The sequence below is a fragment of the Equus przewalskii genome, chromosome 28 (genome assembly GCF_037783145.1).
Source record: "Equus przewalskii isolate Varuska chromosome 28, EquPr2, whole genome shotgun sequence".
Taxonomy (NCBI): domain Eukaryota; kingdom Metazoa; phylum Chordata; class Mammalia; order Perissodactyla; family Equidae; genus Equus; species Equus przewalskii.
This window is the reverse complement of record NC_091858.1, coordinates 5,676,669-5,695,196: the sequence shown is the minus strand read 5'-3', so window position 1 is coordinate 5,695,196 and position 18,528 is coordinate 5,676,669. Positions and strand designations below refer to the sequence as shown.

General features: G+C 38.2%; 1 protein-coding gene across 2 annotated transcripts in view; it reads left to right on the top strand.

Moving 5' to 3' along the window:
* ADAM9 (ADAM metallopeptidase domain 9) overlaps window positions 1-18,528 on the top strand; it is a 164,334-nt gene that overhangs the window by 98,494 nt on the left and 47,312 nt on the right. For both annotated transcript variants that reach the window (XR_011534352.1, XM_070598850.1), the window contains exon 15: window positions 16,318-16,423. Coding sequence is in view for 1 of the 2 variants with exons in the window: in XM_070598850.1 (XP_070454951.1) it covers window positions 16,318-16,423 (106 nt within the window). In the remaining variant the exon portion in view is untranslated. The remainder of the gene's footprint in view (window positions 1-16,317; window positions 16,424-18,528) is intronic.

Sequence of the window (18,528 nt, the reverse complement as noted above, 5' to 3'; positions counted from 1 at the left end):
ACCTCCAATCTACAGCCTGTTGGTCAGAAGCACAAGTGACAACCGGGACTTAGGATTGGCCCCTGGATGGGGGGAATCAGGGGAGGAGGGAAGTCTTGTGGTTTGACTGAGCCCTTTAACCTGTAAGATCTGATGTGATCTTCAGGAAGATAGTGTCAGAATTGAGTCCCATCACAGGACACCCAACGGTATCAGAGAATTGCTTGGTGGTGTGGAGAAAACACACACACGGTGGAACTGTGTATTGTATAATAGTCTTATTAATGCTATTTACAGCTGAGCTATGTAGTAAGTTACAATTGCTTTCTTGCTTTTTTAATTTCTCTTGAGTTAATAATTCTCTCTCTGTCTTTGGGTTTGGTTAGTTTTCTATGTTCTTACCACTAATTGGACTGCAAATTATTCATCAGTGGCCTGAAGTGATTAGAGGCATCAGGTATTATGTTACCAGTAGGATATATATACATACATATATATATATATATATATATGTATATATATATATATATATATATATGATTTGTTATAAGGGATTGGCTTACACAATCCTGAGGCTGGTAGGTCCCAGATCTGCAGGATGAGTCAGCAAGCTGTAGAGTCAGAGAGGCAATGATGTAGTTCTAGTCCAAAGGCTGGCAGGCCTGAGACCCAGGAGGACTGGATGAGTCAGGTCAAGTCTGAAGGTGTCCTGGTCTGAAGGCCCTCAGGAAGAATTCCTTCTGGCTCAAGGACAGTCAGCTTTTTTGTTCTATGTAGGCTTTAAACTGATTGGATGAGGTCTACTCATATTAGGGAGGGCAAAATGCTTTACCCAGTCTACCAATTTAAATATTAATCTCATCTAAAATACTATTACAGAATAATATAAAAATAATGTTTGACCAAATATCTGGGTACCCTGTAGCTCAGTCAAGTAGACACATAAAACTAACCATCTCAAGTCCACCCCTTGTCAACTTGGCACCATTACACATCTCCTTACACCATATGTAATCTCCAAAAGAAGACAATAACAAGGTCATAATTCCACTTGACATGATACAGCTATCCTGTGTGCAACCAGAAATGCACGAAACACTTCCTTAGAGGAAGAGGTAAGGTCCTGGAGTGATGTTTACTCTTCTCCTTGATAACCCTTAACTTAAACACTAGGATGTAAAATTAACAATATTTATACAATCATATAAACTCAATACATCTTATGTTACATGATAAGAGAATAAGAGAGGGTACAAAACAAGGATATTATATGTATATATAATCACAAATATGTTTATAACAAAAAAGGAAGAAATATTCATGACAATTAAAGTCCTCATATCTCTAACTAGACATGTGGTCATAGCTGGTATTTTTAACAACCTTCTTCATTATCTGTTCCATATACCCTTTGCCTTCAGCAAGCATCTCAGCTGGTTGTGGTTCTTTATCTGGTGGGATGACCCAAATCTTCACTCCTAAAGGCTCTGGGCCATTAGGAGTCTTGCCTGGATTGGGTTGTTGTAGTTTTCCGTTAACCATCATCACAGGGCATGGTAGTACTAAGAGATGCCCTAAGGGATCTCTTGTATTCAGACATACTCTTCCTTACCTCCACTGTGGAGGAGCAGTCCAGTTTCCCCTTGGTAGTCAGGATCAATCACCCCAGCCAGCGCAGGAACTCCCTTTGCCTGTTCATTCAGAAGCTTGAGGACTCTAGAGTAGCTGAGCATCAGTCTTAACTTCCAGTTCAGTGGAATCATTGTTGTGTCTCCTGATGGAAGCCTTCCTCCCTCTAGAACTAAGACCTCTAGGCCAGCAGAGCAAAGATTTTGGGAACAGGAAGCAAAAATTTTGCTTGTGGGTCAGTGGGAGAAGTAGTGAGTGGTGCCATTCCACTTCCACCCCTTGATTCCTGGACCCATGAATCTTGGTTGTGGGAGAAACAGCACCATATATTAAACACTGATTCAGAGCACATTCAGCCTTCTGGAGACTTTGCTCCTTCCTGCAACATATTGCCACCTAGCTGGCACTATAACTGAGTCTTCAAAAGGCCATTCCACCATTCCCTCAAACCAGCCACTTTAGGATGGTGGGGAATGTGCTAAGACCAGTGAATTCCTTGAGCATGGGCCCATTACCACACCATTTGCTGTGGAGTGAGTTCTTTGATGAGTAGCAAATCTGTGTGCAATAAGGTGATGCTGGATAAGACATTCTGTCAATCCATGTATGGTAGTTTTGGCAGAAGCATTGCATATAGGGAAGGCAGTACTTAGCCAGAGTGTCTAGTCCAGTAAGAACAAACACTGCTTCTGCTATGATGGAAAGGTTCCCATGTAATAAACCTACCTTCAGGTAGCTGGCTGATCACCCAGGGAAATGATGCCATATCGAGGACTCAGTGTTGGTCTCTGCTGCTGGCAGATTGGGCACTCAGTAGTGGCCATACCCAGGTTGGCTTTGATGAGTGGAAGTCCATGTAGCTGAACCCATGCATAACCTCCATCCCTGTCACCATGGCCCCTTGCTCATGACCCCATTGGGCAATGACAGGGATGACTGGGGAGAGAGGTTGACTGGTATCCACAGAATGGGTCATCTTACCCACCTGATTATTAAAATCCTCCCCTCCTGAGGCCACCTTTTGGTGAGGTTTCACGTGGAGCACAAATATTGTCATGTGTTTTGCCCATAAAGAGATATATTGTAGAAGGGAAAGGGGATTAAGATCCCTGCAAACTAAATTATGACATGGGGCTGGAAAGTTACTATACCCTTGAGATAGGACAGTGAAGCTGTATTGTGGGCCTTGCCAGCTGAAAGCAACTGTTTCTGGTGGTCCTTATTGACCAATATGGATAAAAACTATTTTGTCAGTTCAGTAGCTGCGTACCAGGTACCAGGAGATATGTTAGTTTGCTCAAGCAATGGAGCCATAATTGCTACAGCAGCTGCAATTGCAGTTACCACCTGGCTAAACTTATGATAATCCACTATTGTTCTCCAAGATCCATTTGTCTTTTTCACTGGCCAGATAGGTGAGTTGAATTGGAATGTGGTGGGAATCACCACCTCTCCATCTTTCAAGTCCTTGATGGTGGTATTAACCTCTGCAGTCCTTCTAGGACTGTGATATTACTTATGGCTTACTGGATTCCTCAGTGATGGCATTTCTGTGGCTTTCACTTAGCCTTTCTCATCATGATAGCCCTCACTCCACAGGTCAGGGAGCTGATGTGGGGATTCTGCTAGCTACCGATTATGTCTATTCCAATTATGTAGTCTGGAGCTAGGGAAATAACCACAGGATAGGTCTGGGGTCCCATTGGGCCCACTGTGAGATGGGCCTGAGCTAAAACTCCGTTGATATCCTGACATCCGTAAGTTACTTTTCTGACTTGTAGACTGCAGTGATGTTTTGGGTCTCCTGGAGTTAGTGTCAGTTCTGAGCCAGTGTGCAATAGTCCCTGAAAGGTCTTATCTTTTCCTTTTCCACGATGCAGTTACCCTAGTAAAGAAGGATGGGAGAAAGATTAACAGGATAAATTTTTGGCAGTGCATCAGGGTCTTTCCCGGAGGGGCCTGTCCTCTGCTTCATTTAAGGGGTTCTGGATCTGTAATATGACTCAAGTCTGGGAGTCGATTGAGGGCTCATAACTGTTTATTTGATTTAGGTTAGACGTTTGTTTACTTGACCTGGAACTTTTCTGCTTATACAGACCTAGTAAGAATTTACTAGTAGGCTTCCTATCTTTTCACTTCTAGGAGTACTATGGTCAACTAACTAGTGCCATATGTCTGTGCAAGTCAGACTTGTCTGATTGCTCCTTTGACTTTGCTGTCCATTATGGTAACCATGTCCACCTTGCCTTTGCAGTTGAGTGCCTTTGTACTTGGCCCTTGCCACTGGGGATCCAGTTACTCCCTATGCATTTAAGTTCCCCTGTTTAGTGACCATAGTTCCCAATGTAAAGTGGCCTACAGAGAAGAGCAATCACAGAGCTATATTTTAGGTATGTTGGGGCTCCCCTCACAAATTTATTTCTCACAGTCATGGTGAAAGGTGTGTCTTCTGGATCCTCCCAGAGTGAGTAAGTAGGTCTTAAATGGCAAATCCACTCTAGCAGTACAATCTCTGTAAACTCCTGGATCTCTTTTCTATATTAAACCAAGGCAGGTCCAGCATTTCCAACTTGCTCCCTGACCTTTTGGTCCATGTTTCAGCCAACCAATCACACAAACTGTTACAGCCCTTTCTAACTCCCCTTGCTGCAACATTAAATGTGGAATCTCTGCTTAATGAGCCCATATCAATAAATTCAGCGTATCCAACTTTATGTTTCTTCTTCCATTATCCCACATCTTTAATATCCATTCTCCCACATGTTTTATAGATTTCTTTGTGTATAAACTGGAAAATCCAAGTAGTTCTTTTCATGAGTCACACTTATTAGGGGCCTGCTGGTACTTGAATCTTGTTATAGGTCTAGAAGCAAAGAGGGGTGGTGGGGGTGAGTTCTGGTGAGAATCAGCATGGTCTTGCATGGCAGTTTCCTCAGGGATGCCACCACAGTTTCCTCAGGCAATGCAGGCTTAATGCCTTTAGATGAGGGTATAGACGATGCTGCTTCCCCTGAAAAAGAAGACTCATCAGAATTTAGGGGCTGAATGTCCCCAGCTCCATCAGGGTCTTTCAACATGTCCTCATTCCAACTTTCGGGATCTCATTCTCTTGCAATCAATGCCTTCACCTTAACAGTAGACACCCTATGAGGCTGGGAGTTCAACTTTGGGCTGTAATTCAGCGGGTTGCAGAATGAACTTCTGGGTTTGAGTTTCAGCAGTCTCGGCCCTCTCACTGAAGGAGATAAGGGTCTTCTTCAGGGCAAACAGAGGAGCTTTCAGGTCATTTATGCAGTGCTTGAGCTGGGCATTGGAATAGCTGAGCATCACCATCCTCCTGCTCTGCCCCCCCTCCCCCCCACTACTTTGTCTAATGATATCAGGAACAATCAGTCAATCTCATCCTACTCATTTGTTTGACAAATGACAAAAATATTCAAATTATCACATACACAGTTACCCAGATCCTTGCTTCTTATAAGTGATTGAATAGGAGTCTCCAGTGGTGATATTTTGGAAATATCTATTGTCAGATAATGCCATAGCATATGAGTGCTCTCTTTACTACAGGAAATAGTCATTAGCATCTTTAAATGTAATCAGATTAGAGACCCAATTCCAGAAACCCCAGAACCAGTTCAGAAAACTCATCCTTAAACTTCTTATCCTCTAGAACTACTCTCGGTACCAAAGTCTGTACTAGTCAGGGTTCTTCAGAGAAACAGAAAAAATAGGATGTATGTAGATAGATAGGTAGATACATAGATATAGATATAGGTATTTTAAGGAATTGGCTTATGTGATATTGGAGCCTAAGTCCCAAGATTCTGCAGTTGTAAGCTGGAGACCCAGGAGAGCCGGTAGTGTAGTTACAGTCTGATTTTAAAGGCCTGAGAACCAAGAGAGCCAATGGTGTAGTTCTAGTTCCAAGGTTGGCAGGCTTGAGACTTAGGAAGAGCTAATGTTTCAGTTTGACTCCAAAGGCAGGAAAAAAGCCAGTGTCCCAGTCTGTAGGCTGTCAGGAAGAATTCCCTCTTACTCAAGTCAGGGTCAGCCTTTGCATTCTATTCAGGTTTCAGCTGATTGAACGGGGCTCACCCCCATTAGCGAGAGTCATCTGCTTTACTCACTCTACTGATTTCAATGTTAATCTCATCCCAAAACACTGTCACAGAACAAGCAGGCTAATATTTGGCCAAATATCTGGTGCAATCAAGATTGACAGTTGCAATAAACCGTCACACCCCCTGTATCTATCTCAACTTTCATCCTGAGATTTCGTTTCATCATAATCCGGGAGTGGCCCATTGTCTCTCTCCTGTTTGTATTTCCCATTTCCCATTGCTTTCTCTCTGTCTAGAATTATTTCTTCCTTTCTATGGAGTTTTCCTTTTAGTAGTTTCCTTAGAAATCTTGAGCTTGGAGTAAATTTCTTGAGATCTTGGAAGTATGAAAATATTTTTGTTTTATCTAAATAGTTGATTGGTAGTTTGGCTAGATTGGAAATAATTTTTCCTCACAATTTTGAAGTCATTGCTTCATGGTCTTTTAGCTTCCACAGCTGCTGTTGAGAAGTCTGATGCCATTCTGATTCTTGCATACGGCCTTTTTTTTTCCCTCTCTCGGAAGGCTTGAAGGGTCGTCTCTTCAAGGTGATATGCTTTGATGTTGGTCTGTTTTTACCCATTTTGTTGTGTATGTGGTGGGTGCATTCAATTTGCCAACTCGTGTCTTTAGTTCTGGAAATTTTTTCCCCTTGGTTTTTTTTTTTTTTCTGGTTTCTTTTTATAGCTCACATTATTTGGATATTGCATTTCCTGGATTTTTTTTTTTTTTTAAATCTTTTCTTTCTTGTTTTCTATCTCTTTGTTTTTTGTGCCCACTTTCTGGGTGACTTCTTCAACTTCATCTTCTGATTCTTTTACTGAGGTTTTCATTTCAGGCACCACAGTCTTGGTTGTCATGAACTCTTATATTCTCTGAGTGTTTTCACACTTCTTTTTAAGAAATAATATTCTGTTCTTGTTCCATGCATGAACATCTTCTCTTATTTCTCTCAGTATGTTAATGATAATTTTTGTAAGTTTTCTTTGCATACTTTGTGTTCCAAGTTACCTTTTTTGTGTATTTGGATATCTGTCTTTTATATTAGAAGTTTTCCTCAGATGTCTGATAGGAAGATACCTGATTTCCCCAAGAGAAGGGAAGAAGGACCAGATGGGTCACACTAGGTTCTTGGGTGAGGCTTCGTAACTGTAAACTTTCCTGTAGAGTGACATGGATGAGCTTTTTAATTGAGGAAATGCTAAAATCCACATCTTTAGGTTTTTTCCTTTTAGGCTCATTAGAGTCCCTTGTAAAGACTTACTCTATCTCCAGTCTGGAGGGTAAAGTCCTAGAGAATGCTGGAAGCTGCCAGCGTTCTGAGAGTGAAGAGGCAAGTGGGGAGAATAAGACTGGGGATCTCAGAATTGGGTAGGCAAGTGTCTGATTCATCCCCTTACTTTTGGAATAGTTTCTCAGCTTTTTAGTGATATCTCTGAGTCCTGAACCCCTGTCTTTAGTCTACCCAGAGGTTAAACTTCAGGTCTTTTGCTAGGGTAGGGAAGGGACAGCCACCCGGCTGCACAAAGAGCAGAGGTGATCTGAGGATCTAGCTGCTTCTTCAACAGTCTTTAAGCTTCTTTTCTTTATTTTAGCTGCTTGCCCTTCGTTACCCCTGTGTTCAGAGGTATCTGGTACTACCAATTTCTTATCTTTGGAGAATTCTGTGGTGTTAAAAGGGTTGATCTCTGCTTTCTGCGCTGTCAGCTTAGCATTTGTTTTCTTTCAGATACACTGAGTCATTTACCACTTAACGGTCTGCTTTTCAGCTTCTAATATTTTGTGCTGTCTCCTCTCCCAGTTCCACTGTCTGTTTGAGTTTATGAATTAAAAAAAAAGCCATTTTCTTTGTCTAAGTGGGATTTCAGGAGGGAGGGAAAATAAATACATGTGTTCAAACTTTTTACCGGAAATCTGCTGATGGCTTGTAATTTTAAAGATATAGTTAATTGAAGTGTTATAGGTCTAGTTTTCATTCCTATGAACTTTTGAACTTATGGATATGAAAGTCCTTTGCTAGTTTATGCATTTTCAAATTCCTCATTCCTTATAGTAAACACTAAATATTTATTAAAAAATGAAGAGTTTGAGAGGGAATGTATAAGAGGGGTGTTGATATGTATTATCAAATTTGGGCCTTAAAACAACCTCATGAGAAAGCTAAGGCTCAGAGAAACACAAGGTTTGCCCATGGTCACACAGATAGAAGGCAGCAGAGCCATGATCTTAACCACTATAGTGTGAAGAGCTGGTGAACACTGCTACTGGAATTTATCAAGGAGATCAGTAAAAGAAAATAACTTCAGTTGGTTTACTTTCTTAAATGGAAATAGTACATGTTTTTTTAAATACTGAAAATATAGATTATCACAAAGTAGAAAATAAACATTGCCTATCCTCTTAATATCCTGAATAAGTAACCACTGTTAAAAATCTGATGACTGTCTCTCACATTTTTTTTTATGCTTATATGAGGGCATCATACTGCTTCAAAACTACACTTTTTTCAAAACCAACAGTCAGTTGTGAATACTTTTCCATGTCATTAAGTATTTTTCTACAACATCATGTTAATGATGTACTATTATTTATTTAACTAGCCAGCAATGCTGATTGTGACTATCTCTATAGTTTATTTTAGTCTTTGCCACCGTCCATTTTGTTCTTCAGGATAAATTCCTGGAAGTGGGATTGCAGTGTTAACAAGTATGTTCTTTAAAGACTTTTAAGACATTTCCACATAATTTCCAGAATTATTATGCTGTTTTAGACTCTCATTAGCTATACATGTGTGTTTATTTCCTCAAATATTTCCAACACTGAGTGTTTCCATTTTAAAAAAAGCCCTACATCATTTAATAAGTGCAAGCCATATTTTTATTTTTAAATGTGTTTTTATTACTAGTGAAATTCAATTTTTTATATTGATATTGACCATTTGTGTTTTTTTATGTCTTGCCTGTTCCTGTCCTTAGTTCATTTTTTCTACTAAGATATTTATTCCTTGTTACTTTATTTTAAAAGATTTAAAAAAAATTTTTTTTGAGAAAGATTAGCCCTGAGCTAACATCTGCTGCCAATCCTCCTCTTTTTTGTTGAGGAAGACTGGCCCTGATCTAACAACTGTGCCCATCTTCCTCTACTTTATATGTGGGATGCCTACCACAGTATGGCTTTTTGCCAGCAGCGCCATGTCCGTACCTGGGATCTGAACTGGCGAACCCCGGGCAGTCAAAGCGGAATGTGCGCACTTAATCGCTGCGCCACCGGCCTGGCCCTTAAAAGATTTTTTTATGATTAAAGAGATTAACTATTTTTCATACATTGCCAACATTTTCTCTCATTTTGTCCTTTAGTTTTGTTCGTTTTCTTGATAGTATCCCAAGTTTTTCTCATTTAATATATATTTTCACTTATGATTTCTGTCTTTGGTATCATGCTTAGAAATTCTCATTCCTCGGGGTTTTTACTTGGTCTTTTAGTACTATTATGATTTATTTTTACATTTAAGTCTTTAGTTCTGGGATTTATTAAATACTCAGTGTTCCTACTGATCTGAAATAACACTTATATCAACATGCCAAACATCATGTATACTTGAGTCTATTTCTGGATTTTCTGTTTTGTCCCAGTAGTTGGCTGAAAGAAGAAGACATTCTTGTGACATTCTTGCTTTTACAGGATTATTTGATGGGAAATCCTGGCTTTTACTGTTATTTCATAGGCCAGAATATATCCTCCCAGAACTTCAGTACAGGGAGAGGGAACGAGACGAGATGAGACAAGAGAGTTAGATGTCAAATTTAGACTTTTCCGGGAATTTTGACTGTGTACTCCAGATTGCTAATCTTAATGTTTTTTGGGTCATGAATTTCAGGTTAAAATTTTTCCCCTAGGTAGTGGGGAATCATCTTCTCCCTAGATAATGGGGAACTGTGGATTTTAAGCATAGAAATGACATGATTGGATTTGCTTTTGGGATTTCTTTGGCAACATTGTGAATAGTTTTGAAGGAGCAGAGAAAGGATATCAAGAAGATGATATGTAGTAGTTCTTTTTTTAAAAAAATTATTTTATTGAGGTCATATTGGTTTATAAATGTGTAATTTGAGGTGTACCTTATTATATATAAATTTCTGTGTAGAATGCATTGTATTCATAACTGATACTCTAGTTTTTATACATCGTCATACATATGTCCCCTTTACCCCTTTTGCTCCCCCCTCAACCCCCCTTCCTCTCACATAACCAGTAATCTGTACTCCTTATTCATGTATTTGTTTATCTTCTACATATGAGTGAAATCATATGGTGTTTGTCTTTCTCTGTCTGGTTTATTTCACTTAACATAATACCCATGGACAAGGTCCATCCATGTTGTTGTTGCAAATGGCATTATTTTGTCTTTTTTTATGGCTGAGTAGTATTCCATTGTATATAAATACCACATCTTCTTTATCCATTCATCCTTTGATGGGCACTTGGGTTGCTTGCACATCTTGGCTGTTGTGAATAATGCTGCAGTGAACATAGGGATGCATAATACTCTTTGTATTGTTGATTTCTTGTTCTTTGGATAAATACCCAGTAGTGTGATAGATGAATCATATGGTATTTCTATTGTTGAATTTTTGAGAAATCTCCATACTGTTTTCCATAGCGGCTGCACCAGTTTGCATTTCCACCAGTAATGTATGTGGGTTCCCTTTTCCCTATATCCTTGCCAACGTTTGTTATTTTTTGTCTTAATTATAGCCATTCAGATGGGTGTAAGGTGATATTGTAGTTTTGATTTGCATTTCCTTAATAATTAGTGATGTTGAATATCTTTTCATGTGCCTGTTGGCCATCTATATATCTTCTTTGGAAAAATGTCTCTTCATATCCTCTGCCCATTTTTTGATTGGGTTGTTTGCTTCTTTATTGTTGATTTGCATGAGTTCTTTATATATTTTGGAAATTAATCCCTTGTTGGATATATGATTTACAAATATTTTCTCCCAGTTGGCGGGTTGTCTTTTCGTTTTGTTGATGGTTTACTTTGCCTTGCACAAGCTTTTTAGTCTGATGTAGCCTCATTTGTTTATTTTTTTCTATTTCCCTTTCTTGAGTAGACATGGTGTTAAAAAAGATGCTAAGACTGATGTCAGAGTGTACTGCCTATATTTTCTTCTAGGAGTTTTATGGTGTCAGATCTTACATTCAAGTCTTTAATCCATTTTAAGTTAATTTTTGTGTATGCTGTAAGATAATGGTCTGCTTTCATTCTTTTGCATGTGGCTGTCAAGTTTTCCCAACACCATTTATTGAAGAGACTTTCCTTTCTTCGTTGTATGTTCTTGGTGCCTTTGTCAACAATTAGCTGTCCATAGGTGTGTAGTTTATTTGTGGGCTTTCAGTTCTGCTCCATTGATCTATGTGTCTGGTTTTGTGCCAGTACCATGTTGTTTGGATTACTATAGCTTTGTAGTATGTTTTGAAGTCAGGGATTGTGATGCCTCCAGCTTTGTTCTTTTTCCTCAGGATTGCTTTGGCTATTAGGGGTCTTTTGGCGTTCCATGTAAATTTTAGGATTCTTTACTCTATTTCTGTGAAGAATGTCATTGGCATTGCATTGAATGTGTAGATTGCATTAGGTAATATAGACATTTTAACTTTGTTTATTTTTCCAATCATGAGCTTGGAATATCTTTCCATTTCTTTATAACTTCTTCAATTTGTTTCAATAATGTCTTATAGTTTTCAGTGTGTAGATCTTTCACCTCCTTGGTTAAGTTTATTCCTAGATAGTTTATTCTTTTTGTTGTGATCGTAAATGAGATTGTATTCTTGACTTCTCATTCTGCTAGTTTGTTATTAGTGTATAGAAATACAACTGATTTTTGTAGGTTGATTTTGTATGCTACAACTTTGCTGTAGTTGTTGATTATTTCTAATGGTTTTCTGGTGGATTCTTTAGGGTTTTCTATATATGAAAGCGTATTGTCCACAGACAGTGAGAGTTTTACTTCTTCCTTTCCAATTTGGATAACTTTTATTTCTTTTTCCTGCCTAATTGTTCTGGCCCAAAACACCAGTACTATGTTGAACAGGAGTGGTGAGAGTGGGCACCTGTATCTTGTTCCCGTTCTCAGAGGGATGGCTTTCAGTTTTTCACCATTAAGTATGATGTTGGCTGTGGGTTTGTTTGTCATATATGACCTTTAGTATGTTAGGTACTTTCCTTCTATACCCATTATGTTGAGAATTTTTGTCATAAATGGATGTTGGATTTTGTCAAATGCTTTCTCTCCATCTGTTGAGATGATCATTTGATTTTTTTATTCCTCATTTTGTTAATGTGATGTATCACATGGATTGATTTGCAGTTGTTGAGCCATCCCTAGATCCCTGTAATAAATTCCACTTGATCATGGTGTATGATCCTTTTAATGTATTGCTGTATTCGATTTACCAATATTTTGTTGAAGATTTTTGCGTCTATGTTCATCAGTAATGTTGGCTTGTAATTTTCCTTCCTTATGTTGTTCTTGTCTGGGTTTGGTCTCAGCGTAATGTTGGCTTCATAGAATGAGTTAGGGAGCATCTTATCTTCTTTAAGTTTTTGAAACAGTTTGAGAAAGGATAGGTATTAAATCTTCCTTGAATGTTTGGTAGAATTCTCCACAGAAGCCATCTGGTCCGGGACTTTTGTTTTTTGGGAAGTTTTTGATTACTATTTCTATTTCTTTACTTGTGATTGGTCTGTTCAGATTCTCTATTTCTTCTTGCTTCAATTTTTCTGAGGCTGTATGAGTCTAAGAATCTATCTATTTCTTATAGGTTATCTAATTTGTTGGCATATACTTTTTCATACCATTCTCTTATAATCCTTTGTATTTCTGAGGTGTGTTTTGTAATTTATCCTCTTTAATTTCTAATTTTATTTATTTGTACCTTCTGTCGTTTTTTCTTAGTCTGGCTAAGGATCTGTTGATTTTATTTATCTCCTCAAAGAACCAGCTCTTAGTTTCATTGATTCTTTCTATTGTTTTAGTCTCAATTTCATTTATTTCTACTCTAATTTTTATTATTTCCCTCTTTCTGTTGACGTGGGGTTTTCTTTATTCTTCTTTTTCTAGTTCTGATAGGTGTAGTTTAAGTCTACTTGAGATTTTTCTTGTTTGTTGAGGTAGACCTGTATTGCTATAAATTTTCCTCTTAGTACCACTTTTGCTGCATCCCTTAAGAGTTGGTATGTCATGTTTTAATTTTCATTTGTCTCCAGGTATTTTCTCCTTTGATTTCTTCATTGATCCAGTGGTTATTTCTTGTTTATCTGGGAAAGCTTTTTTTTTCCTCTTTCATATCGAAAGATAGTTTCACTGGATAGCATACTCCTGGCTGAAAGTTTTTGTCTTTTCAGTATTTTGAATATGTCATTCCATTCTCTCCTAGCCTGTAAGTTTTCTGCTGGGAAATATGCTGAAAGCTTGATAGGGGTTCCATTGTACCTTATTTTCTTCTGCCTTGCTGCCCTTAAAATTTTTTCTTTGTCATTGACTTTTGCCAGTTTTACTATTGGAGAAGGTCTTTTTGCATTGATGTTATTAGTTCTATTGGCTTCATCTACTTTTAAGTCCATTTCTTTCCCCAGGTTTGGGAAGTTCTCAGCTGTTATTTCTTTGAACAAACTCTCTGCTCCATTCTCCCTCACTTCACCCTCTGGAATACTGATAATCCTGATATTGCTTTTCCTATATGAGTTGGATATTTCTTGAAAAAATCTTCATTTTTTTAAAAATCTTACTTCTCTTTCCTCTTCCTCCTGAAGCAATTGTATATTTCTATTCTCTAATTCACTAATTCTGTCCTCTATAACATCAGCTCTATTTGTTGTAGTTTCTGCATTATTTTTTATCTAATTAATTGTGTTTTTCATATCCAGATTTTCTGTTTGTTTTCTTTTTAGACTTTCAATCTCTTTGGTAAAGTATTCCTTCTTTTCATTAATTCTATTCCTGAGCTCATTGAATTGTCTTTCTGAGTTTTCTTGTAGCTCGTTGACTTTCTTTATGACAACTATTTTGAATGTTCCCTGTCATTTAGATTGTAAACTTCTGTGACTTCAGCTTTGCTTTCTGGAGACTTGTCATTTTCCTTCTTCTCTGAAGTCTTACTATAGTTTATGGTGTTTGATGAGTTGATCCTTTGCTAGCACATTTGTTGTAGTATCTGGTCACAGATTCCACCTGCCACCACTTGGGGCAGGGCTTCAGCTGTTTTCTGATCCCTCCCCGTCTGCTGTAGTTGTGCTGGTAGGGCCGTTCTGTGTTTGTGCAGGCTGGCTGCAGCCACTCAGCAGGTTGCACTCCCATGGACGAGGCCTCTGCACTAGGAGGGCAGGTTGTGCATTGCCAGCAGTGGCTCTGTGCTTGGCAGGCAGGTTACTCTCACGTGGGTGGGGCTGCTGTGCTTGTTAGGAGGCTTGCTGTGCTGCTTCACTAGGTGAGAGGGACACCTATGCAGGGGCTTGGTTGCTGCCAGTGGGTTGGAAGTATTCCCATGGACAAGCCTGCTGTGGCATGGGGGGGTGCTCCTGCCGGCCACACTGTCATGCTGAAAGTATTTGCACATGGACTGGGCTACCCTCACCTTCACTCATTTGTACTGAACCCCTGTGTGAGGATCTGAGACCTGGATTGCTGCTGCCAGGGAGGGGGAAGGGTGTGCTCATCTAGTTTCACTGCTTCCCTGGGATCTAGTCCACCCACCTTCAGAAGTATGGCTGCGTGGATCTCTCAGGCACCCTGTTGTGCTGTGTAAGGAATCCACTGCTGATTAATGAATGTCCATTTAGTTGTAACTTGGAGGGAAGAGACAAAATAAACAACTCACTCTTCCAGCTGATAGAATGATGCTGACGTCTGCTTTGTAGTGGTGAGAGCCCAATGGAGAGTTTACATTGAGGCATGGTGGCATCTCCAGTCAGCTTTGTTTGCGTTACACATTGGTGCTAACAGTGCTCTAACAGTAGATACTCTACCTTGTGTTATATCCTTGGGTTTCCTTTCTTGGCTTGAGGTGACTGAGGTTCTCAAGGAAAAGGTTGCTTTTCTGCACAACTAGGCTTTGGTTGATAATTGGCAGCGATAGTTTATGCCAAAACCATCCTGGAGTCCTGTTTTCCCGTAGGAAAAAATAGGAGCTTTTCTGTTTCCCACCAGTGAGCTACTGGTAAACTATATCCATTACCTATCAGAGTGCGGGACACCTAGTTGGGGATTAATACATATTTAATGAAGGAAAGAAGGGAAGGAGGGAGAGAGAAGGGAAGGAGGAAGGGGGGGAGGGAGAGAAAGGAAAGGAAAGAAAACCCAAATCTTCTATTTTTATGTTGGTTTCTCTTACTTAGTTTGAAAGATCAGGTGTGGTTACTGGACTGGATTCTCTAAAGCTAGCGTTATTGATTTTGACCAGACTTCTGCTGTCTCTAGTTTCTGTCTGCTGTACTTCTTATCTTATGGTGGGTCATAGGGCCTGAGTAAAGAAGACCATCTAAGAATTAAATGGGCCTTATTTATGTGAGGTCATGGGATAGAGTGGTAGAGATCTGTCAACTTCTGATATATTTTGAAGGAATAGGTAGGTTATTCCATACTACAAAAGTAATTACAGATAGGCATTCAATGAAGTAAATACTATTATTTGGCAAAGATATTATCTTCATAGAGGCCTACAGAAAAGTCCAGGAGTAAAGGGACCACAGTTATTTTTTTCTTTGGAGATTATCAGGAATTTTTATAGCTACATCTGTTCTGTAGAAGGGCTTTGCTAGGGATAGTGCCATGTGACATTTACCTTCTGCAAGAATTCTGCACTCGTTTTTTGTATTTTCTGATTCCCTGCCTCTTTTTCTGCTCCAACTCCTTTCACTTGCTATCCATTTTCTTTTAAACTAGACAACATAGTATTGAATGTGTAAATTAGGCAACTGAATTTCCTATATTAAATAGAAAGAACTAGCAACTTGGCTTAAGAATTTTTCCAAATAAACCATTTTTAGGAATGTATAATTAAGTGGAAAGAGTCATCATTAAGTCATACCTATATAAAATATCGGAAAGCAAGAATGGATTGATGCTTTATCAGCTGTCATGGCTGTTTTTCTATCCGTCTAATTAGTAGGAATTATGTAAATTAAACATCCATATATGATAAATAAAAAATAAATAATAAGAGCTGGCAATGTTTTCACCAACCCTCCCAAGCCTGCTCTAACCAGGGGTGCAGTAGATATGTGTTTGAGAGCAGTGAGAATGAATATGCTGGAAATGCTACCATACTGTGCGTGATTTATAATTTGTAATTTCATCTGTTTAATGACATTTCTTTTAGGTCCTGAGTGTTCGAGTCCAGGCTAACTTTTAAATACAATCTAAGCTTTCTTTTTACATTCTGTTGTTACGTATAAAATGTGGAACAAAAATGTTTTATCTGTAAGACCTGAAGCTTTGTCAGAGGTGTTGAGGCACTTCATCCGGGTGTATGGACTGTCATAGGGAATATTTTTATTTCTGAATTAAATTTGCCATAACTTTTTCTTTTTAATTTTTAATGTTACAGAAGCCAAGGCTGCCCCCAAAGATTGTTTCATTGATGTGAATTCTAAAGGTGACAGATTTGGCAATTGTGGTTTCTCTGGCAATGAATACAAGAAGTGTGCCACTGGGTAAGTGGAGGCCAGGTCGTAAAGGAGTATGGCAGGCTGTGAGACCAGTCATCGTAGTCTCTTCTCTGACTCCTTGTGACTGCCGACTTTCTCCCGCTTAAATGCCTAACTTTTCAGACTTACGATGTTGTAAAACAAGGCTTCAGAGACACCCTGAATCGAACGGGTAAAATAGTTCACCCTTTGACATCACCTGTCTAAAAGATAGTGGCTTTTAGAATCTTACTTTGTTTTTGTTCTACCATGAGAACCCCGAGTAAACACTCTTCCTCCTCTTCCTTTCATTAAAAGATTATGCTGCTAATCCTACAGAATTTAGCAGGAATTTAGGTAATCCTAAAGTTACCTACAGAATTAATTCTGTACTTCATTATTTTCTTCTAGCTCTATATAATTTTAAAGTGACAAATTGAAACCTTTTTTCTATAACGTTTACTCATTGTAAATTAATAATATTAAAAAATTATATATGAGAAAACTCATCCACAATCTCAATCCATATATATGCACTCATTTCGGTGTATTTCTTCCCTTTTTTGTTTCTGTGCACTGTGTATACACATATTGACATTTTACATAATTGGAATTATTCTCTAATACTGTGTATCTTTTCTTCTACCCACTCTACCTCCTACTCTGCCTGTTAGGCTAAACAACTGTGGTGAAACGATGCTTACTAAGAAGAAATAACAACATGACCTTCATATCGCTAAATCCAACAGACATTACTTGAACTTTCAGTACCATTCAACTATGTTGACCATTTTCTCCTTTTTAAGAAACCTCTTTCCTTGGCTTTTGTGTATAATGTTCTTCTAGTATTTTTTCTATGTTTCTGGATACTTCTTTAATGTGTTTATTTGTAGGCTCATCTTTTTATACCCAGACATTAAATGCTGTGAAATGCTTCAGCTATCCTGGGCTACTTTGGCCTTCTGCCACAGGGCCTCTGCACATGCTGTTCCTTCTTCCTGGCATGCTCTTCTCTCCCTTCCAGATCTTAGTTCGAGTATGATTTCTCTAAGCTAGACTTCCTCAACTGCCTTAACAGGACCGGATATCCCTTTTATAGGTGTTCTTAATGCTATCAGCTTCTTTAAATTTTTTTAAATTTATTTTAAATTAATTTTGTTCTAATTCTTTAAAAATTAGTTATCCACTTAAGGTGTATTTCACAGAATATTCAGAATATACCTTTCTTAATATATAAAACAGAATAGATTGAGGGAGTTTAAAAACCAAGAAAGTGTTTCGAAAGGGGATATGAACATAATTGTTTTGATTTTCTATCTTGTGTAGTCTCAAAAGTAGTTGTAGAGATAAGTTCTCTTGCGTTTATATAGCACTGTTTTTCTGGGGAATTCAAACTATTATTCTCAATAAATTTTTAGTGTATTTCAATTCCATGAGGAGATTTTTATGTCCAAACCACTGCCTTAGCAAGAACAATCATTTAAAAATGATACTGCCTTAGAATAAAATAGGTAGTTTAATAGGTAATTTTCCAGATAAAAGGAAAGTAAGATACAGTTCTAGACATAACATTTTCATGATTCTTTTATGGTGTTTAGCAAAAACCACCGAGGGCTCTGTCCTGCATTTTGGGGAGATTGGACCCATCTTGGCTATCATAATTATTCTAAATCAACATGAGAAAAGTAGCAACTTGAAGGTTGAAGAAAGGATAAACTGGTTAAAAAGTTGTATGCTTCTTTTTCATTGAATTTGATATGTTTTCAGTTCATAACACTTTCTAACTTACATTGTTATTTCTCCTTTGACTCATGAGTTACTGAAAGTGTATTGCGGATTTCCAAATATTTGAGACTATTCTAGTTATGTGTTTGTATTTGATTTCTAGTTTAATTCCATTGAGAACTGTATGACTTGAATTCTTTACAGTTTCTTGAGATGTGAATTGTTGCCCAGCAAATGGTCTGTTTGGTGAATGTTCCATGTGCAATTGTAAAAAAAAAAAAAAAAAAAAAAAGTGCCTTCTGCAGTTGTTGCATGTATTATTCTATAAATGTTAAGTAAGTTAATGGTCTTTCCCACCCTTCTATATCTTTGATGTGTGTGTGTTTTATCTGTTTGTCCTTCAATTT